The sequence below is a fragment of the Pezoporus wallicus genome, unplaced genomic scaffold (genome assembly GCF_028554395.1).
Source record: "Pezoporus wallicus isolate ANWC-B61680 ecotype Strahan unplaced genomic scaffold, APGP_CSIRO_Pwel_v1 contig_3487, whole genome shotgun sequence".
In the NCBI taxonomy this organism is placed as follows: Eukaryota; Metazoa; Chordata; class Aves; order Psittaciformes; family Psittacidae; genus Pezoporus; species Pezoporus wallicus.
Window position 1 is genome coordinate 1364049 of NW_026636018.1, and position 24118 is coordinate 1388166.

The window sequence follows — 24118 nt, forward strand, 5'->3', positions numbered from 1 at the left end:
CTTTCACTCCGTGAACAATGCTAAAACCTTTCTGAGTAAATCAGATCTGGCTCCAAGACAGAAAATACAGTCACAGTACAAGTGACCTCTCTTCCCACGCAGCACTGGTAGGATATAAAATCAGGCAGGCCCATCACTTTCCCCTCTTCCCTTTAATTCATGCCAGGTTCTTCGGGATTATGTGAAATTGTATAACACGAAAAAGTTGGAGACCCCTAAGGGAAACCAAGTGTGTGCTGTATCTTGTAGTTTTCATAGTCACATCTGTCTTCTGGATAGATTTCTACCTGCAAGTGTTCCATTTACTTTTCAGGAAAAAAAAAAAAAAAAAAACAAAAAACAAAAAAAGCATGACTGTTTCTGACTGTTTCCAGCAATTGCACTTAACAGCCACTCTTTGGCAAAGAGCTTCTGTTTGGCTCCCATGCTTCCAGGAAACATTGTTTTGCTTGTTTTCAATGAGAAAAAAAATAAAAATAAAAATCATAAACGGTCCCTCCAGGTTTTTGACTAGGAGTAAGTATAAATCCCTTAGAAAAAGGAACTAGCCACAAACTAAAGGGAGAAGAGATTAAATGGAGGGATCACCTTTAACTGTTAGAACTCCTTCTCATGACCTTGAAAATTAAGTGTAAAGGGGAAGAAAAGGAAAGAAATTACTAGAAATGATACCAAAATAGGCAAATAGCATCACTATGTTGATAATTTTCCACCAGCTTCTTAATTCCTGCTCTAAGACAAGAATAGAAACAAAAAAGAGGAAATGGCACAATGAGGGCAATTCATGGCAAATATTAGAGCATGGCAGGTCAGGAAGTTCAGGAGATCATGAAAAAGGGAGTGGATTGAGTTTCTGGGTTCTTTTTTATAAAAATCTATAAATCTCATAACACAATGACTGAAAAAGTCAAAGACCTTTTGCTCAAACAGGCATGTCTCAAGGGCAGTAGGGTGTACAGTTCCCTACAGCATGAAAGGAGAATGAATCCTTTTGAATACTAATAAAATCCACAAATCAGTTGCCTTTTAGGTGGTGGGTCATTTCCCTCCATCCATTCTTCATTCCTGTGTTTATTTAGTTGTCAGTCTCTTTACAAAATTCTGAAGAATACAACAATTTATCACAGTATTACAGGCAACAGGGCTGATGTCCACATCTAAACGCCATTACAGCTGAGGTAGGTAACCGGTTCTAATAATAGCTATTACCTATTTCTCCCTGCAGGACTGGACATGGTGTAGAAGAAAAGGAATAGCAGTGGGCAGACATCCTATGCCATATCAGAATTTAGTGTAACTCCCTTTGTAAATCTGAATGCATTAGATTTTTACAACAGCACAAGGGAATCTTGAAGTCAATGGGAATTGTGTATTCTCAAGAATATTATTCGGATCCCTATGTGGCATATGATTTTCAAGATCCTAAATCAGTGTGATCTCATAGATGGGTTATGTCTAATTATCAATGAACCTCTTTAAACAGAGGTTTGATTTCATTATTTAGCTTTGGAAAGTCTATAAGATAATGGATTTATTCCCAGAAGGAATTCTGCTCTAAGAAATTTCTGTAATATCAGACAATTTCTATACAAAAAATATGGTCCTTTTAAGCACATCAGGCTTGAATAAAATAAAACCCAAAACCATTCTTGACACAGATGTTTGTTAGAGCTAAGGCTTCAGCTGAATCATAACAGCCATATTCTTAATACAACTTTATTGTGAGACTCTTGTCACTTCCAAACTTCAGCTGCGTAAAAGGAGGGAAAACATTGAAGTACTATGAGAAACTCTTTATTAACAACATTGTGTTATTTTAATTTTTTATAAACAGTAAGCTGTGAATTGTGACTGGAGCAGGTGGTGGATGTGGAAAGACAATGGAAGCTTCCTGGCTTATTGGCTGTCATTATGTTGTGTTTCAATCGCCTTTCTTTCCTTGCACATGTTAGAAGACTATGTAGAGTCTAGCAGCATGAAATCTAAAATTAAATTGCCAGAATTACAATGGGGAAGCAGAACATGTATTTACTTCTAAAGATAGATGTCTTAAGTTAGGACCTATATCTCCTTAGATTGACTATAGAATCAATGCAGAGGCAGGGGTTTCTCCAGGAAAGAATTCAAAGTACCTTCCTCAGGCTTCTGCTAAGTTGTCTTGTGCCGGTGCATGCAAAAATGAGGTAGCGCTTTGTCAGCTGTCTAAACCACAGAGTGAGTCCATCTGCACTGCTGGTGTCTTTCCATGGGATGACAGCTGCCCCCCAGACAAAACAAAGTGGTTCATCTTTGCATTGCTCGGTTTTAGTCACAAAAATTTGGGAGTACTTTAGTTGGGATGGGCCATACAGACACTGACAACTTTGCATTGCTGAACTTGGGAATATTCCCCTGTGCTTTTACATTTACTACTGTATAGCCATTTTCTGTGGGGTTTTGATAAGATGTGAGCTACCCAACAAGGTGGCTACAGAGACCATGTTAGGTGGTCCCTAGCTAACCTATGAAAGCATCTACCCCTTATCATATTTTCCTGTTAGAATGTGTGATAAATGTAGAGGCTTGTCCCTGGGAATCACCAGAGCACAGACATGATCTATTTGTCCATAGGTTGGGATCTACTAGTACATACATCATGGGAGCTGTTTTAAACAATTGTGTTCTAGGCTTCCTCTTGATGTTTGGGAGATTTTGTTGAGTTTCTGGGTAATCACATGCAAGTAAATACATTTTCCCACTTGACATTTGCTAGTGGGTTTCAGTAGTTGCTCTCTCGTGCTTTAATTCCTTTTCTGGGTATCTTACAAATATTCTAATGAGATGATGATAACTTTTAAGTGTGCTTCTCGAGCACAAAGCGAAACCATTTGTGCCAGGAGTGAGGAGCCACTAGCAGCTCTGGCTTTTGCTTAGAACCTGCTGTTCTGAGCTCAGGATCTAAGTACTACAAAAACACCTTAAATATACTATTAAGGTTTTCCTTCTTTAAGAAGTGAGGTAGTTATGCCTGAAATTCTGTTGAAATACATTTTCACTTACTTTGCTGTAAATTGTTTAAACATTTTCACCATGAGTAAATACACCAACAAATTATGTATCATTTTTGTACACATTTCATCTATTTTATTTATTATTGTGGTAAATGTAAGCAGCAGCTAGAGCAGCTAACATGATGTAGTCCTCTTCCACACTAAAAGGAAAGGCTGTATTGCTTTCTTCAAAGTAGAAGCATAGAAAATAGAGCAACACAGTGCTCTTTGGAGGGTGTAGACTAAGGAACAAATTGTGAATCTCACATTATCACTATAGAGATATCAGCTTGAGGTAACTTTAGCTTGCCAGGCTTGTCAAAACAAACTCTGGGTGACTTGCAACTGTTCTGGCTCATTGATTTTGTAAGGAAAAAAAGGGTTAATATTGGGTCAATGGATGCATTGGAGTACCAGCAAATGAAAAAAAAAAGATTCTGGAAAGTAAGAACAAGTTTGTGATATCCTGCTTCATTTCTAAGTGTAGTCTAGATAAAGCTTCCTTCTAGGTGAGGGCCTGCTTTGCCTGCCATACAAAGAAAGAAGCTTCCTTTACCCAGTGCTCTCATCAAATCAAAGGAGCAGCCAGAACTAGAAACATGGAAATTCTCTCAGTCTTACAGGTGAGCACCTGAAGAACGGTGTAGAAAATGAAATTGCATTGTGTTACAAGGCAAACTAAAAATCAAGAATCCGTCATGAACATTCCATGTATTAGCACAACTGATTTTGTTTATTTTTATACCACCCCAAAATTCATGCTGTATGTACATAGGCAATACATGGGATAGCACACCAAATGTAGACAAGAAAGATATGCATTGCTTTATTTTGCTGGTGATTTTCCTTTTTATATCTTTTCCACTGTACATCTGCTCAACTTCATGAAATGATCCAACCTACATGGATTCCCATGTTGACCCTCTCCTGACTCCACACTGTCTCTCTAAGAGGAGACATCCTATTACCTCTGGGGTGATTGTCTGAATGATAAAGTGCGCAGCTTTTTATGTAGGTTCCTCTGGGCCTCATTTCTTATGTAAAACTGTTTAGTGCAGAACAAGTATAACAGCATGTATCTGGTTTAACTATACTCTAGAGTTAGTAGGTAAGACCAGCTAATGCTTTGGGTTACTCGGGAAATCATAAGTAGCACACACACAGAAATGAAAACAGAAAATAGTTTTCCATATTGTTGAGAGTGTTAATTTTCTTTACATTTCCAGTGTCATTAATTTTGCTAAGCACTGCTGTAAGTCTTTACACTTGTCTTATGCTCTTATTTTCTTACAAAACAGTATACTAGGCTTTCTGTATAAAACATATATATAAACATTTATATATATATATATATAAAAAACAAAGCAACAACCCCCAGAATGGACTTACACACAAGTACATATTTGTCCCTCATTAAAAAATATACTGTGTGTATATTTATTCATTGTCCCTGAATGTCACAGCAGTGTCAATTAGAATGGGGTTCAGGAAGAAAGGGCTTTTCTTTTTTTTTTCCTGCTTTGCTTTAAAACATACACTTAAATTACATAAGATTAACAAAAGCAGAGTAGTCACAGGAACAATCAGAACCTGTTTATATATCGGCACCATGTTGTTCTTGTTGCCATTGTTATTACTACTCCCCAACTTGACTTCTAGTTATTACTTCCCAGGAATTAATATAGCTACACTTTTTTTGTCATATATTCTCACAATAAGCTGGATGTAGGTTCAGGGAGAATGAAACACTAGAAAACCTAAATGGATCCTGGGACTGTAGAGATTCTAGTCCAGTTTAACTTTTCTGACTCTCTTCCTCAGAGATTATCAATCATTAAAAAAAAAATGGTTAATTCTACATAACAAGTAATTTTTAGTGGCCTTTTCTTCCAAAAGGTGCTTCTGGGCAATGATTTGAGATAGTTTTTCACATGCACTGCTGGCGTTAGATACCAGCCTTGCATATTTGTATAAATAAATTTTCTGGCATAAGGCCTATATTACTGGTGCAGATGGTTCTCTGCCCTTGGAGTCTATTCTTTCAGCAAACAGACCGGTCACTTGAATTACTTCTCATTACTGAGTGAGGTGCTGGTAGAACCCTATATGCTTAATGCACCAGAAATTTTTGTGGTGGTGAGGAAGAGGTTAAATTTCAGCCCAATTTATTTAGCCTATGCAAAAGTGTCTAATGACTTCTCGGCCTGAAGATTTTGTAATTGAAAAACCCCAGATATAAAAATGCTATAAAAAAATGCTATAAAGATTGGGGCAAAAAATGAAAAACCATATTGAATTAAAAAACAAAGTTCTGCTTGCAGATTTACAAAGAGTCTATAACACTGATAAAATCTTCTGAAACCAATGTGCCTTTTTTTTTTTTTCCTTTTTTTTTCCTTGTGTTTCTTTATTTTGGCTTCATTTCAACCCTGGAGTTCATATCATCTCCTTCCAGATCATACTCTTCTACTTGACCGCTGGTCCACACCTTCATGCGGTCAGTCAGGTCGCTGCTTCTGGGAGCCAGGATGAAGTCATAAATCAGGGCAGCACTTGCTCCTCCAATGATTGGGCCAACCCAGAAGATCTGAAACACAGTTCCAACCCAGTTAATACATCAGGTATTATTCCACCATGAAATTTACAGTGAAAACATTAAAATTACAGTCTATCACCTGATTATTTACTTAACCACAGTACAATAAACCAAGAATTTCTCACCATGAATTGGCAATAGCCCCAGAGATTAATAACTGTGAGTATGTTGTCAAGTTCTGATATTTAAAATTAGGAATCTACTGGTAAAACATCACTGTTTCTCCAGACAGCTTTAGCAGGGGAAGATTATTTCTAAAAGCAACAAGGGTGTTAAATTCCATTTTCCCACTTACTTTCAGTGACAGGTGAATTAGAAAGTAATACTTAGTAAGAACCTAATTAGGGGCTTAATTTGCTGCTGGCTGCTATTTAGCTAGTGACATTGTTGTAATTGTACTGGTCTAATTGCTTAAGGCAAGTAAAGTTTGGAAACAGAAGTAACAAAAGTGTCTTAGAAGTCAGGCTGATTTTATTAGAAATAGTAGATGACGCTGAGGGATTGGGGTGGCCAAAAATTTCCTGAGTCTGAAAATACATTTTCTTTTATTCATCAGTATCAGTGGTTGAATATGAATTATTACCTTTATCTCTTCTCTGTACAAAGAAAAATAATTTTGTATTAAATTCTGAAAATGCTAGCTACTAGCTTAGTTACATTACCTTAGTAGCCTATGAAATATTTAAGTAGGAGATAATGGCAAAATTTTGCCAGTGTCCTTCTTTTAGGCTTTTAGAATAAAACTGCACCCATATCCAACATTTTCACAACCTATTGTACTACCATCAAATTTTGATGAATGTCTCCGCAACTGGCTGCCAAAATTGTTAAGCAGAAAAGTCAGAACAAGCTACACTTTAAGTATTTAAGGACACATACTCATTTAGGGCTTTTATAGCAGCCTTTTTTATTGAGCTTTTGTGAAATAAGTACACTTTCATGAAGTTTCTCATTTTAACCACATTTAAGCACAGAGAATAGTCTAAAATTTATAGTGTTTCCAGAACACTTATCCATGAAAGCACATAAGCAGACACGGAACTTTTAGATGGACATTTTATTAGCTTCCAAATGTTGGATCTTCCATTTCAGTTTATAAACCTGCTTAAGAATCTTCCTAAATTAGGTCTTCCCAGATTAAGCAGCAGCACTTTACAAATTCATTTTAAACAATAAATACTCAATACAGGATTCTGTGTAATGAGGCTTTAACATTTAAAATATTTGAAATAAATAAACATAAAAGGAAATAACCACAGAAAATCTGCTGTAATACTTTGAACATACATACTCAGCTTGAGGACATTGTGATCTCCTGAGGCTCTTCAGGAGCAAAAAGGGATGACTGTTAAATGAGACTGAAATGACAATTCACTGACTTGGTGCTGATGGTATGTGTTTCAAATGTTTTTTGATCTTGTAGACTATGCATATGCAGAATAATGTAAGCTAAACAAAGTTATTCAACTTACCCAGTGATTTTCAAAGTTGTTGGCAATCAGTGCTGAGCCAAAAGATCTGGCTGGGTTAATTCCACAACCAGTGTAATCAATCTAGGAGGTGGAAAGAGAGACAGTGGTGAAGCACTGATGCACATGTGGCACCTTCATTGCACAGGAGAGCAAGCAGCTGCCTACAGCATGGTTCAGATGTTCACAACAGTTTTATTCATCCCACCCACTCTCCCTCAGAAAAAGGGGGAAAGACTGTTTTCCATGCATCTGTCCTGTCCCACCAAGGAAACAAGTCCTACTGCAGTGATTCCTCCCAGGTGTGCAACATCATCACCTATTGGCATAGTCACATGGCCCAAAGAAGAATGTTGCAGAAGCAAAGTTAGTCTCTGAAGTGGAAGAAGGGACAAATTATCATCTGCCAGTCATGTTGCTGCCCTCACTGGCGCATCCTGAGGTAGGACATTGCAGATTTCAACTGTTAGTGTTAAAACTTACAGCAAGAAGATGTCCTAAGGCAACAGAGAGACCAATGGCCAAAGGTGCTGATCCCGAGACATCATTCCTCCTCCTGTCTGTGGTGGCAAGGACACACAACACCAATTGGAAGGTAGCAATGATTTCGATACCTAGTCCTTGACCTGCATTGATTCCCTCTGAAAGCTGCAAGGACACAAGAAAGAAAATGTCACTCGATATTCCTACCTGACTTCAACTAGTACAACAAAGTTTTGCAGGATCTGCTTTCTCAATGGGAAAACACAGACCTGCACAGCTATTTCTCTCCTCGGGTTGTTTTTGCTTAACAAGGAGGGTAAAATAAAAGAAGAAAAATTGGAAAGAAATTCCTTTTGAAACACTCACTGCTGTACTAAAGGCTAGGCATAACCAGCTTCTGTTGGTGACTCAGCATGGTTGCGTGGTTGCTGCATCCAGTCAAAAATGGATGCTCAACCATTAGAAACAATGATAACGTAACTGATCTATGTGTGAGAAACAAATGAGCCAGAGATCCAGCTTCAGCAGAGCTGATCCGTAGAAGTGAACTGTGATGCCCTATTCAATTGCTTCTGAGAAAGAGGATCCTGTGGTCATGTTAAACATTGCTCAGCTTGCATTCAGCAACAATTGCTAAGCAAATAGGGGCAGGCAAAGAAAGGGACAAATAGTAAGAAAGATGCATAGCTCTGTGTAGCTTGAAAGTACTTATCCCTGCTATTGACAAGTCCCATTAATCTCCTCACATCGCTACTTATTTCCTGTAATTCAATATGAACCCTTCAAAACAAAGGCAATTTCTTGCAAAATGCTGGTCGTATGGTCAGATTTCCACATTAATATTGACACTTATACTGTGATGCAATTACCTGAAAATATGCTACTTTAATGTCACTTGAAATACCCTGAGATATCCATAGTGTTCATGTGGGACTGGTAGATGTGACACAAGTCCTACTGAAGGCCAAAGGCATCTAAAATGTCTCTAGATGTCAATTCTTAGGCAAAGTTTCTCTGACTTGGGTAGGTAATGAACTTAGTCAATGGAGATCAGATCCAGTGAGCTGATGAAATGTAGGTGATCATTTGAGAGTCAGCTGAATAGAGCAGTCTTCCATTTTGTATTAACTAGATCTCATGTGATGACAAGAGCTTAGATGCTTAACTCACATGTAGACTAATTTTTTTTTTTTTTTTTTTGTCAGAGTCAAACTGAATCTTGCTCAACTTCTTTGGGAGCCATAAAAAAACATCCACAATTCAAGCATCCTAAGGGGCTAATGGGGGAAGCATTTAAATTTCCTACTGAAGTAAAACATACTCTAGAAAAACACACACTGGCAGATGTAGGTAATCCAACTGCATTACTAATCATGAAATCAGTAAAGTTTCTTATAAATGTAGAATCATAAAATAGTTAGGGTTGCAAGGGACCTTAAAGATCATCTAGTTTCAACCCCTCTGTCATAGACAGGGACACCTTCCACTACACCAGGAAGGTAAATGCTGTAGAACATATTGAAAACATGGTAATTCACATAAATAAACATTATACAGTAGAAATACTGTCATGTTACAGGATTACCTGTAGAAACTTGTGCTTGACAAGAAAGCATGGACTTAAACCATTCAATGTTACAACAAGGTTTTAATTCTTCTTCTAATTAGTACATTCAGTAGTTCCTTAGTTAAGAGAAGCCTGTATCTTAGCTGAATAACTTTGTGCTAAGCAGAAATAACTACATTGTATGGATAGTACGAAACATGAGCTTGGATAGAGGCCAGAGAATCTGAGAATGTGAGTGACTCAAGAGTAGGAAGCAGGGTCTGCAAAACTTATGTTCAATAATAATGCTAACAGTAGGTTATCCAATCTGTCATAGTCTTTCCACTAAAAATTACTAGGTCATAGATGGCAAAAAACACAACATGCTACTGTGACCCATACAGAACAATGAACTATGGGAAATCATGTTTTAAATCTGTTTTTGTGGTTTTACCTCCAATTTCCCCAAACCCAATAATTAAATAACCTTAAAGATGTTTAGCTGAACTCTTTCACTTTCTACCTTTGCTATTCACTTTCTTTCTTCTCTGCAACAAAGCAGCATAATATCAAATTCCTAAGCACTGGAAAGAAATCATCTGAGTTTTTGGCCAGCAGAAATCTGATTAGCTACATTAAAACCAGTGAAAACACATTGATCTGTAAGACCTGCCAATTTGAAGCATTATTAACATATTTTTATATCTTGATCTTTAATACACAGGACTGATATCCTTTGAGTTAGAAGCAGTTCATCCAGAGGTAGAAAGAAATTCTGGTTGAAATGGTGGGCATTTTTGTTCCTTCAGCATGCATACAGTACAAACTGAAATCAGTCAATGAACTTTTCAGCTTTAATAGCACTTACATGTGAGAAATGCGAATCTAATGCAAATATATATATATCAGCCAGCAGTAAAAATTACATGATCCAGAAATTCATGCTATATGATTGATATATTGCTAAATTATACTCTTTTAGTCATCCCTATCTGCAAAATCCTATCTCGCATTTGGAAGGCCAAATGGTCAAAAAGCAGATATATTATCAAATAAGTGAGTGATATCCAGATAAACGGATAAGTGGATGAGGAACTAAATTTTCTTCTACTGTAATGCAACTGTTAAACATGAGAGAATCTGCATCTGATGTCTGACACACTGATGTTAGTATTTGACAAAGCCTTGGCATTACAAACGACTAAACACTGACCTACGAAGTTTTACCCTTCATTTGAAGGGCTTCTATAAAAAAAAAAAAAAAAAGGCAATAAGAGCAAAATTATGCTTTTAAAACCTGTGATAATTCTTATCTTTGAGAGGCGGAAATTATATTCTTCCTTTCCCTCCAGGAAAACACATCCTACAGCTGATGTGACTTGAGGTCATTCTCCCTGCTAATCAACACTTATTGATGGTGTGTGTGGAGTCAAAGAAAACCTGGAAATGTCATAGGAAATCTCTTGTTTTCCTCTAGCATGTAATTTTACACAGCCTGCCAGGGACCTAAGATTCCACTGTGAGAGAAAGGACTCTGGGCCATTTTCCAAAATGAGGGAAAATGAGACAAACCTTAAATGTTCTGCTTTGTTGTGGTCTGTGGGTCTCCAGTGTATAAGTGTAGCATCAGTGACATTATTTGCATACTTGTCAGAGATACAGTATCATGCAGCAATAGCTGGGACAGCAACACATGGAACAGCATGAGTTTCCACCACCCTAACCACATCCCAGACAAAGCATAAGATGAGTAGTAGAAAGGTGCATTTCTTAGTATCAAGTTAAAATGTACATGTGTATGTGTGTTTATATTCAGATTTATGATCCTTGGTCACAGTGGATTTGTAAGTGTTACCCATCTAACAATGCAATACAAAACATTTTGCACCTTTTGAATCTGCTGGTTTAAGCTCTTGATAGAACTAGTTAGGCATAACCAACATGAGTTAGTTACTCTTTCATTGTATTTTCCATATGTTGTTCAGGTTTTTTTAAGGAAGGCTTGAATTTTAGTAGAATACCTGACTCCAGAAGTCTCAGGGCTGTCTATAGCTTAATCTGAATCTAGTAGGAAGAAGTACTGAACATTACAGGGGAGGACTACCTATGGTTGTCAATGAAACAAAGGCAAAAAACCACTGCCGGTCTTAAAATCTAGCATTCTGCAACTGAGACTATCCAGAATATAAGGTGACAGTATATCTAGTTCTTAAATAGACAAAATAATGCCTTGAAACATAAGACAGTCACTTCTACTGTAGTGTCAGGGTGAAGGGACCACTTTCCAGTGACCTGTACCCACACCGCAGTGACTTTCTTCCCTGTATTGGTAGGCTGCTTACCAGCAGTCACAACAAACTTATGTGGGCAGCATGTCCGGGCTGATGCTGCATTTGCCATTGATGTGTCTGTCAGGAAATCTCTGACCTCTTCTCATATCAGTACAATAACTCTTAGATGCTCTGCATTTTAGGTGATGCTCATTAAGGAAATAGAAAAAAATGGCAGAAGGCAGGAAACATCACAATAACTATCTCAGCTTTTCATGCTTCAGACTTGTGAGGCTTGAAGAGGGGATTCAGTGCATTAAGGAACCAAATATGCTCTAAAGAATTAATATGAAACACACAAGCCCACACTCCAACACAGTTTCCTACAATACAGGAGTAAACCCAGGCTTCTTTTTTGTTCACATGAATTGTTCCATTAAACTTAATTTCCAGTTCACTGTTTTGACAGGAGAAGAGGCAGAAACACACCCAAGAAATGGGTTACATAATTGCCAACATCAGAGCATTGTTTGTACACATATATATCTGATCAGCTGAATTAATCCTGACTGCATAAGCTTGCACTGAGTAATTGTCCTTTGACTGAAATAGCACCCAGACAACAAGCAGAAGCCTATAGGTAGACACCCCAAGGGAGATGTAACCATCTGTAAGCTGAATTCCACCATCAATATTTTCTCATGAGTTCACTGTGAATCTGAACAAGTTTGTGGGAGAAATATCTGTGAAAATCAGTAAATTTATAGAAATCACATCTCATTCAGAAAGCTCCTGAGCTGCAACTGATGGAACCTAAGGAAGCACTTATAGCCTGCTGAAGCCCTCCATTTTGCATTGCTGGACATGGCATGAGGTACAATACTGGTTCCTCATTTAAAGATTAGCTTTATCTGGAAATGCTGCTGCTGCTCTTGAGCAACCTGGTTTGAATTCAGTGCTGACTCTACTTTGAGCAAGAGATCAGGCTAGAGACCTCCTGAGGTCCCTTCCAAGCTGAATTATCTTGTAAAAGACCTTGGTTCTCTGGAAAGGTTCTTCTTGTGGGAAGGTTTAGGACACAATTTCCTCAATGCTGCTCTGGTTTGGCTGAGTTAATGTCTTGAAAAAGCTGGTGGTATATGCAGATAGTACAGCTGGTGATATATGCAGATAGTACAGCTGGTGAATCAGTCACTGTGAAGGATATGCATATAGATTGCAGGCTATGCATATGGATTATATTGGTGAGTCAAGTGAGACATAATCATAGAATCATAGAACAGTTTGGGTTGGAAAGGACCTTAAGACCATCTAGTTCCAACCCCCCTGACATGGATAGGGACACCTTACCCCAGGGGTCTGTCCAATCTGGCCTTGAACACTGCCAGGGATGGAGCATTTACCACTACTGTTCCAGTACCTCACCACCCTCACAGTAAAGAATGTCTTCCTTATATCTAATCTGAACTTCCCCTGTTTTAGTTTGTACCCATTACTCCTTGTTCTATCACTACAGTCCGTAATCAAATGAGGACTACTAAACCCAAGGGCAAAATGAATGGAAAATCATTATCTAGTCATGATCATGAGAGTAACCAGTTGAGACGAACACCTGCTTTTAGGTCTTAGGAAATGGGTAGTGGTCATGTTGCTGCCATATCTCTACAACATGAGACAGGGGAGAGGAGCAATGGAAGCTTGTTTCTCAGAAGTGCCCTTAACTACCATGTTTAGCTGACTGAATTCCAAAGCTTCAAGCAATGATTTGGGCAAATTAATGGTATGTTTTCTTTCCTTTTGGGGTTTGGGTTTGGGTTTTTTGTTTGTGTTTTTTTTTGTTGTTTGGTTGGTTTTTTTTGTGTTGGTTTGGGTTTTTTTTAGAGCAGGATACTTATGAGTTGTCTGCCTTCAGAAGCAAAATGGGGACAGGAAATTAAACTGGCCTAAGGTAAACCCAACTGTGTGCTTCTCTAGAGGCTTCATATTTTTCTCATTAGGAGTAAAAGTATACCAAGTTCAAACCTGTTTCCTGTTATATGGATGACTGTTATGCAAGGTGGTTTCATTACATAGTGCTATGCTCCAACTCTTCCAACAAACCTTTAGCCGTGGATTGTATCTTCCAGGGTCCAGCTTACTTTCATATAACAGGGATTAGTTTCTCATTGTTCCTGAAAAATAACAGGCCTCTGGAAATGTAGAAATCTGTTTTTCAGTGGGGGAATGTCAACTTTCTCCGTTCTTATGAAACACTTCACTGCAAGCCATGCTGGCTGATGTTTTTTAGAGACAGAAAAGTAAAGCCACAGCAATTTAGTTACACATGTAATATTACTGATGTTTGGTACTTCTCTTCATATCCCAGTCATCCCTAGGTAAGGCAGCTTTTGCAGAACCCCAGCAATAGCATGGCTGACACATAATAAGAAGCATGTTGTGGACTGATTAAAAATGTATTTCTGTTTATTAAAGTGGTTTTAATATTCGTGTTGCGAGAAGAGCTATGTTCTCCTATCCAGAGCATTTTCAGGACCTATGCTGCAATAAATAAATTATAATAGATAGACCTCTTTCCTTGTGTGTTGAATTCAAATAAACGGCTAACTACTTGCACTGAGCCTGCTCTTTTCAGCATCCCATGTTATCTCTGTCATAGCAGACTTTTTTTCTTAAAGGAAGATTTTCAGCATTTTATTCAAGCAAATTCTCACTGTGTTAATGTGTTTTCTTCCTATAGCTTAAACTTTCCCTTTTGTTTTTTCTTATTTTTCTTAATATGAAAAAATCTTTACATTAATTTAAATAGTTCATGCTCTTTCTTCATCCTCATGCTAGAAATATTAATTATGCTGCTTTATACTATCATTTACGTGTTTCACTGAGCAAAGTTCTTTAATGCAATGTTCTTCAAATGTAATCTCAGAAAGAAATCTCCTTAGTTCCCTCAAAATCATCTTTGTCTGTCATTTTGTCTGACTCTTCTTATTCTTTCACCTCCAGTTCTGTTATGAAAATAACTTGATAACTTCCATTTTGATAACATACCTTTCTTCTTCTGGAAGCCTGTCCCAGATCTACCGGCTATAAACCTTCCTTTAACTTGTAGGCAAAAATGTATTCAGAGAGTTTATCCCCAGCTATTTATCTACAGTTATTCTCTTCTCTCCTTGCTATTTGAAGGTATCACATTGAAATGGCTGTTTCTATACCCATTATTTGAGTGCTAGGGATTCAGAGAATGAAAAGTCTCATTTCTTTAGTAAGTAAGTAGTTACAGGCAAAAATCTAAAGAATTTCACTGAAAATTATACAACAGGAGCACTCAGAAGAAGCTGCTTATGAGGCAAGAATTAACTTTGGATCATATCCTAGATCAACAATAGAAGCATTCAGCAGAACCTAGGGACAAAACATATTGTCCTATGCTAGATTATCCTTCCTATAAATACAGCCTTAAGAACTCTAAAGGCGACTCATTCAATTCCCAAAGCAGAAATCATATTTTCCATTCTTTGGAGAGCAGACACCCTCCAGGAACAAGACTAACCTCCCTCCTCCCACCCTATCATCAGACTGATGAGAAACTAGCCAGGGCTTTGTGCTACAGCAGCCTGGTATGCCATAAAGAGAAGAATGATGGTTTCATTTATACTAAAGCAGGGCATATAAAGTTTACATGTGAGGCCAGTAACAGACAGCAAAAGTCAATTCCTCTATAGGACTTCCATTTAGCACAGCTAGTTAGAGATAGACCATCTGTCTCACTTATGTTTTACCTTTTGATGTGCCTCTGGGAAAGTCACTTTGGGGAAACTTTTTTTTTTTTTTCATCTTGCTGCTAAGAAATAAACAACTTTTATCCAGAGGAAGAGAAATGGTGAGCTGTTTGTTGCTGGTCATTTTTTTTCATTGCCCAGCAAAACCCAAACAAATAGTTCATTTTCCATAGCACTTTTGAGGGACTCATTTATACCACAGAGCTATTTATGATGTCCTGCATTGTCAGCACAGAAGGAGATGATCATTCAGTGGGAAATTTTAGGCATATCTGAATTTTGAGCCTAATAAAATCAACTTTTCTGTGTTGTTACTGGAATAACTAGCTGGATTTGCATAAAACTCACAGGATGATTTCTGGCTGTTGCACCAAAGCAATATTCATTTTATGCTTCCAGACAAACACTCCAGCAAACCTGTGGAGTTTTCAGACTTTCCAAGTCTGAGCTATTTATACAGTCAATATTGTGCAAAGCATTGAAGATTTGGCATTTCATGGAGTTAAAAAACAACTCTGTGCAATGGATTTATGGAATTCAGGGAACAATTTCATTTCTCCACCTTGTTCATCAAGCAAGGAGTGGTATTAAAGGAAGGAAAACATGCCAAACATGTCTTTATTCATTCCTCAGTCCAAATAGAGTCATGATCTTCAGGAGAAGTTGTGTGTATATGTGTAAGAAAACATTTGCCACAGTTCTGCTTTCAAAGCATTAATTGACTTCATCTGGCACAGAATTAGTGTCAGGAGCCTTGAAAAGTTTGGTTTTCTTTGGTACCTCCCAGCAATTCCTGGAGAGGGGATGCACAAGGCTCTACCAGGGAAGTACTCAGAGGATTTCTTTGCTCCTTTGCAGTCCATGAGTGCTAAAAGACAAACCCCTTGCATTTTTGCCCTCCTGTTGTTTATAGTTTCCCCTTTGATGCCTGTCAGGCCCCGTATATTTGAGGTTAACGTTAGGTTAATATCGTGCCTTAGCCTCAGATCTCATTGACTTCAGTGGAGCTGCAGAAGTTAAACACCAGCACTAGCTTTGCCTCTGGATGTTAGAAAGATCAGTACTTTCCCATCAGTTTGAACATGAATAAATACACAGGACTGTATACAGCTCCCAGCCAGGCCAGAAAAACCTTCAGGAGACATTTACTTGATATTAACATTATTCTGGAGGTACTGAGGAGCATGGCCATAGATTGTGATGTCCCGTTGTGCCAGGTAATGTATCAGCCCACAATGAAAAGGATGCTTCTGCCTCTGCATATTTGGAATACAGATAACAGTTTAAAGACAGGGAAATACAGAAACTGAGGAATGTAGACACATAACACACCATTTGCTATCTATGAATTTAAGCACAAACAGAACAGTTTGGACTGGTTTCCCTAACTCCAGAATGCAGATTTTTCTAAGAATAAAGATTTCTTTGACATTTTCAATTGTGATGCCAGGTAAGGATATCTATGTTATTGAATTATCTCAATTAAGCTAGAGAATGCACAAATAAACAAAAATGTACTACTGCTGTAAAAAAAACCAGGCAATTTCCTCTTGAGACAAACAGGAAATTTTTCAAGGGCTATTTTTTCTTCCTTTAGCACTTGTGATGTGGCCTAGTCTCCTTGCTTTAAAAGCGTTTCTCTTAAAGGTATCTAGATACAGCTAAGGTAGTGACACGTTCTAGGATTCTCTGATTAAAGAGATGCCATTCTCAACTCACCTGAAGGTTCACATCTGCTGAAGTGTTTGAGCCCTGCTACAATGACTTATGTTGTTTTTACCATTGCATCAATTTAATCAGAAGAGATCCATAATATTCCATCTAATGTTTGCTGTGGAAATTACCTTTTTTTTTCTCAGGTGGGGGTTCTTGCCATGTCAGATCTTGATTTAGAATTGACCCCCATCAATAGATTCTTTCCTTTTTTTTTTCTAATTTCTACCTAATTTAAATTGGGAAATGAGATTTGAGGTTATTTCATTTGAAGAATCTTGCTATCAAGCTATGTTTTGTGTGTGTGTGTGTGGAGGTGCGTATGCGTGTACACACAAAATACCCAAATACATATGGCATGATACATAGAATGCTAAGGAAAGGGAAACAATTTTAACTGTTTATTCACCAGTTAGGAAATGTGGTGGCAAAATTAATTTCCTTACTTTTCATACTTGATCCTACCTTGTCTGACAGCTGGTCAAACACAGAAGAAAAATCATTCTCCAAAAATCCCAGCTTGACTCCATTTAAATTACAATGTAAACCAATCTACCAAATTAATATTTTTAGTTCTATTTCAATTCATTATTTTGCAACCCTCTGTGCAGTTCTCTCATGAATTTCTATAATTTCTAAGAAGAAATAAATAAAGTGGACCTTTAATCTGAGGTATGAAGAGCATCTTTCAAAAAATGCAGCAGTCATCTTCTGGACATGAACCCCATTCATGGTGGTACAAAACCCACTTTGAACCATTCTGTTCTAGTACCAAAAGGCTGTCCTGCAGGTGGATGATCACTAAGGGTGATAACCGTGAGGTTTACATGTCAGCCCAGATGTTTCTGCTGTCACAATATGTGAACATTAGAAAACAGCCAAGGCTATGGCTAGCTCTGAGCAGGTGTCTTTCCTGTGTTCCACCTGCCTGGCCAATTCAGTACAATGCTGGCATGCCATAAAAGGCTGCTGCTGCAGAACAGAAATTGAATAATGAGCTATTGTTTTGGAAGTCTTTGTTAAGAAATAAAAATTCCAGACTAATCTTATGAACAGGAACCATTTTGCTCATTCTAAAAATACAGCAATTTCTGGCCCCTTGTAGAAGCTTGAGTGCTTAAGCATGCAGATGTCCCAGCACAGGCAAGGCTGGCAGGAAAAGCCGACACTGGATAGAAAACAAGGAGTGTAAAGGGCAGTGGTAAAGAGAACAAAGCTCATTGTATTGAAACTTGAGAATGATGCAGTATATAATCTGCACTGAATAAAAGGCATCCAAGGATTTTTAATAAGAGCTAGAGGGCAGGAACCCAGCTGCATGTCTCATCCATCCAGTGGCACCTCTGGAACTGCAATTTTCCATACTGACTCAGAGGAAAAGCAACATCACTTACTCAATTGTCCACACTCACTGTCAAGTTTATTTTGGAAATTCTTCCAACTTAACCCAACTTTGTTTATTTTGAGGTTGGAGAACAGACTCATAGGGTGCGGGCATAAAGAGAGAGGGAAATCACAAGGTAAACACTGAGTCATCAAGGCCAACCAGGCAAGTCCTGCTCCCCATCGTCAGAGGCCACTGCTGGTGCACAGGTTTGGACCAAGCGTAGGGACTCTGGTGATTCCTGCTCATGATCCCCTCTGAGGAAACTTTCTAAACGATGGGAAAGATTCAGTAAGGAATATCAGGATAAAAATATCAGTACTGACCCACACACACCATTATAAGGAATGGCAGGTCTCAACTTTATGAGGGAGCTCCCAATGCGGTGGTAATTTCATGTTTGCACTAGAGGACTCTGTGCCTTGGGAATCTGTTGAGAGAAAAATCACAGCACTGATGTCCTAGGGATAAGATGATACATATGCAGAAGCTAAGGATCCATACATCATATGCCCTGTCCTATGCTTCAGTTTCCTGGAGGCAAGATGTTGTCCAGCCTTCAGCTTTCCCAAGTAGCAGAATAAGGCTGTAGCTGTGGAACACATAAACTGCTGCTTTGTTGCTACCGGACCAAAATCCAGCTAAAAGGAAAGGAGACTCATTCTGAGTGACTTTTGTGAGGGTGGAGAGTGGCTCAAAGCAGCACATACTGCCCTGGTAGGAAGAACCAAGGACAGCAAAGGGCTCCTTTCCCGCTGTCTTTGAGAAAGGATTTAGATTTGGCCACTGTGTGTTTAACACCAAAAGGCATTGCACGCTTACTTGCACCAATTCCTCTGCAACAGCCAATCCAGCTTTGGGGACGCTCTGCTGAGCAGTAGTGGCAAAGATACAGCCGGTTGCACTGGAAATCCAAAGGGTGTTCCAGCAACAAGTGACTTTCCAGTCTCCAGGGGTGGTATCTATATGACTATTCACCTGTCTTTAGAAAATGTTCCAGGCCTCTGAAACCACTGACCACAGATCCCTTCTGACTTTTCCAGAAAGTTGTTCAGTTATACAGCCATCATTCCTCAGTCCACTGTGTGTTTTTTAAAACCAAGTCCTTCTATTTGTTTCTCTTGGTTGTTTTTATTTTCTCTTTATCTGCTCTGAGCAACGCTACCTTCAGGCCTGTTTTTCTTGCCTACGATTTTTGATCGATATACAACTTAAAAAATAATATCTTTCATAATAAACTTCAAGGCAGAGTTTTCAAATTGTAGTCCAGAGACTTAGGGGGCACATTTCCTTGCACTCTAATCAGTATGTCAAAATACAGAAATCCTGAAATTGTAAAACAGTGTCTGCATTTTTTACAAACTCGATTATTTTCACACACAAAAAAAAAAAAAATAAAACAAACCAAACAAAAGAAAGAAAACAAAAAACACTGATCTAAAGAAATTTTCTCAGCATGTTTTTGAAACCTTGATAAAAGTTCTCAAAATAATCATGGCTGAACTGTGAATACTGTGTTAGTTAGCCTAAAGTACAAAAATCTTCTCTCACCCACGTTTCCTCTTGAGCTCTTAGTTGGTCATTAACCGCCCATGATGAATAGTTTCTTCCATTATCCAAACTACAGATCTGTCTTCATTAGACAATAGCCAGCTATGCTGGCAGTTAAGTGCATTTAGGATTAGGTTTTCTCTATTCTTATAGTTTTACTTAGTGAAAATTTGTAACATGTATTAATGCAATTGCCAAAAAAATAAGATACAAGATTATGTAAGGAAAAAGACTTAATTTTTTAGAACAGCAAGCACACTGCATAATCCTCTTTCAGCTTTTCCAATTCTCAAAGTTTTACTTTGGCACCCACAACACTTGCAATATATATGGGAAGTTAAATGTCTTAAAAGGATTCAGTAACCTAAATACCCCTCTGAATATTGGCCAGAATGATGTTGGAATCAGCCAAAGTAACTAAAAATATTTCCATTTACCTCAGTGAAGTTTGGATCAAACTCTTCAGATGTGACTGTTTTACTTGTCTTAGTATAAAACAAACATTAATATTGAACATGTTAAAGGAGCTTCCTGCCTTTTCATTGTCCCTTCCTTTTCTTCAGTCCTGCACCTTCCATGGCTCTTTTCTGTGCTTCCATTTGCTTGTTTCCCTTTTTCTCTTTGGGCAATGAAAAAGGCACAAATTCATCCTACTTCATTTTGAATATTAACAGAGAGTTCCTATCCTGGAGCCTCATCATGCCAAAGAAGAGCTCGCTGTTTCTGGAGGACAATGCAACAAATCTGAAGTGTGACATACCTCTCTTTGTCTCTTTTTCTCTGTGAAATAGAGAGCAGCCTACAGAAATGGGCTCCTCACTTGGCATCTCAGTGCAGGACATACATCTGGGCAGGATAAATCTAAGTTCAGGCATGCAGTCCCCCCCAGTATCCACCGGGGACACTGGATAGCTACTGACACCATTAAATTGCTCTCACATTTTTCCTGTAAAAAACACCCCTTCAAAAGCACGACAGGGACAGAATAGAGGACAGAGCCACGCACATCAAACCCTTTTCCAACCTTGTCAAACAAACAGCATTCCCCTTCTCCCTATTCTTTTTCTCAATAGTGAATCTACTTCTCACTTTCCACAGGAAGGGCAGGAAGACAAAGCAGCTGGCAGGAATACCAGCTCTGTCCCTCCCTCCTCAGGTTAAAAAGCATGGCATAAAAGCAAATATCTGTGGTTTCCCCTTATCATCTATTTGTTAAAGGAAGCAGTGTGCTCTCAGTGCTGGGTTGTAGTTTCAGAGTATACCCTGTTTGTGATCAGCTTTGCACAAGGACGGCGGTTTTGCCCTTCTTCCCTGTGCTTCGTGCAGACCCAACTCCCTCCTCAACTCTCACCTCCCTCCCCAAACAGTTCTGGCTTGTCAGTGCATTTTTGCTTTCTTCTCTAGCCCTTTCCTGCAGGGGAGAAGAACAGCTGCTGCCCTCCCCATCCCTAGGGAGGTCTCCCAACTCTTCCTCTAGCCAGAACATTTATAACTGAATGTGAAAGAGAAAATAAGAAGTCAAAATTCTGAGACTTTGACAATGACAAGCACTGAGACCAGGGCTTTTAAGAACTATTTTATCCATTAATTCTTGCACAGAAACAGTTGCCAGATTTATAAAATTGGTATGATGGAGACTTACACTATCTGGTTTTGCCTGCAGTGTATTTTATGGCCATTTAAAACAATGCTGGTATTCCAGAGGCATTCCTCAAGGGGGAACAAAGCTTCCATCCTAAAATTTTTCAGGGTCATGAAGTAGTCTCCTAAGCTTACAAGATCAGTGACTTCACTGATCATTCCTATTCTTTCCACCTGTCCTCTCTGGTTCTGTTCTGAGATGTCTTTGTGCAGGGTTCTGAATAATATCTTTGTAGTCTGAAGAGCTACTCACTGAGGAGCAAGAAGAGTTTTGGGTTATTATATACATCCCCTTTACAGTTTCAGGGCTTTTGGACAGGCGAATAAGCCAGCTGTCAGCACTTCGTGGCAAGCAAAAAAGGAGGACCAAACATAAGTGTGTTGAAACCAGACCTTCTGTGTTTAATGGCAGTTGGACCTCTCGAGGAAATCACTTGGGCGGATACTCTGTCGCATGCGGTTGAGCAATTCCCTCTGCCAGTGGTTTCAGAGGGAAAGAGCACGTATGACACCCACAGCCAGAGCCTTCTGGAGTTAATAAAATTATTTGCTTTTTTCCAAAAAATATTTTGTATAAACCCATCAAAATTTCCAAAACAGTGGCACGATGGAATACCTGCAGCCACAAGGCTTAAGGAAGATAAGCAACCAGCCTGCAGAGTAACACGAGGGTGGATGATACTAAGCTGCTTAGGAATCACCTTCTTAATATCAGATTTTAGTATGTTTTCAAAAACTGCCTCACTTTCTGAATTAACTGTAATACAAAAGCAAATTAATTTGTTAATTTTATTTTTTTTGTTCTTTTCTTCCCCTTTTGCCTAAATGATTCCTGAAGAGATATTGTATTTGCAGCTTTATGTCCCAGATATCCCTGTGACTCCAAATGGGCATAAGATTTCAAATTAGCTCAAGTTTCAAACTGCAATCAGGAATATTCTGAAAGAAAGGGGACAAAAAAAAAAAGAAAGAAAGAAAGATGTGAAATACTTGTTCTTAACAGAATGAGGTGAAATAAAGTGACTATAAGGCAAATTCCATTTATATTACCCAGTGTACTGCAGTGGCTGCAGCAGTGCCTCTGACAGTGAGATGATTTCAAGTTTAGAAGTGTATCTATCCTTTTTTCTCACATTATGGAACAGGTGTAAAATGTCAATGTTTTGAGGAGAAGTTGTGACCAGGCAATTTTTAATGTAGTGTGATGTTGGCACCTGGCTGGGTGAGGGCTGAAACCTGCACCCCAGTTAAATGTTGCTGCCTCACATCTTTACCCAGGCTACACTGAGAATTCAGGGGTTTCCCATTTTTGCTAAAGCAGAAATTCACAGAAAGTGCAGATAGAATTCTGTGTCAAGCTGGATCTGAGCACTCTGCCTAGCACAACAGGTAATGTTCACACTTTCAGTGATAGGCTTTCCCTTGCTACACTTCTCTCCTGCTGTTCCTGCAGGCTTTCATTACAGTCATCAACAGGTTACACAACCCATTAATTAGGTATTGAAAAATAACAACATTCATAGTAGCAAAAACAACATTCATAGTAGTGAAAACAACATTGGTATATGCACATTAATCAGCACATTATCTGAGACCTTCAGAGCCACGAAAGGTATTTATTCATGCAACTTTTAGTGATTTCAGTGTCAAACAGGTTAAAAGGCACCTTTCAGGAACTTAGATGTACAAAATTGAACATGACCATAATATCCTGAAGTTCCAAAATACAGGTGGGGAGGAAGGACTATTCCCATGATATAGATCTATCCTGGTATCAGTCAGGACTTTAATAAACAAAGACTGCCTGAGGTCACCATCACTGCCAACATCACCACCACCACCACCCCCCCACCCCCCCCATCTTTAGTAGATTATGGGTATTACATTTCTACTCTAAAAAAATGAAGAAGGAATTAAAAGTTCCTACTTACTGAGTTGAGCCCCAGGAGGTTGTTTGGGAGAGAGGAGGTGACTCCCGACAGAATAGCTGTGGCCACCACTGCCCCCAGACACTGGGCAATGATGTACATGAGTGCTTTGAAGATGCTGATCTGGCAGCTCAGCAGGAGGCCCAGGGTCACTGCTGGGTTCAGGTGTGCACCACTGATGTGGCCCACACTTTGTGCCATAGTAGCAATGGATAACCCAAAAGCCAGAGAAACCTTCACGTTGTCCTGAGACCTTGTTGAAGTTTTGTTGCCCACCACTGGGAAGCTAAAACCCAGAGCTGAGCCAATGCTGATAAAAATAAAAAGGCTCATGGCAAGGAACTCAGCCACCACTGCCCTCCAGAACATTTTCTTCTTGAATTCACTAGCCATCTTTCCTGTCTCTCTCTTTCCCCTCCTCACTTTCCCCTCTCCTTCTCTCCCTTCCTTTGCCTGTTATTTTTCCTTTGAGGACTGAAGAGAAATCTGGCGAAAAAATACAGTCCCTGGATTATTTATAGGGCTTTGGGTGGTCTGTAGGAGGGAAGGGGTGTTGCACAAAAGGAGGAAAGAACATCTACATAGATGCTGACTGCTAGATTGATGTAAGACACTGTATGCCTGCCAAAGTTTTTTCTTCCTTTCTCCCCCCCCCCCGTGTTTGATCTCTGCTGCCGTTTTTAAGAGGGTTTTTTAAATTCTTGGAAAAGTCTTAAGGAGTGCCTCAGGAAT

The 24118-nt window shown here is 38.8% G+C and overlaps 1 protein-coding gene across 1 annotated transcript; it reads right to left on the reverse strand.

The window, feature by feature from the left end:
• Positions 1-5272: 5272 nt before the first annotated feature.
• On the reverse strand, positions 5273-23918 carry AQP1 (aquaporin 1 (Colton blood group)). Its single transcript, XM_057398943.1, has 4 exons — positions 23390-23918; positions 7578-7742; positions 7098-7178; positions 5273-5616 (listed from the first exon to the last, which is right to left on the reverse strand). The coding sequence occupies exons 1-4, from the start codon at positions 23777-23779 to the stop codon at positions 5437-5439; spliced, it is 816 nt and encodes a 271-aa protein (XP_057254926.1). The 5' UTR covers positions 23780-23918; the 3' UTR covers positions 5273-5436.
• Positions 23919-24118: the final 200 nt, after the last annotated feature.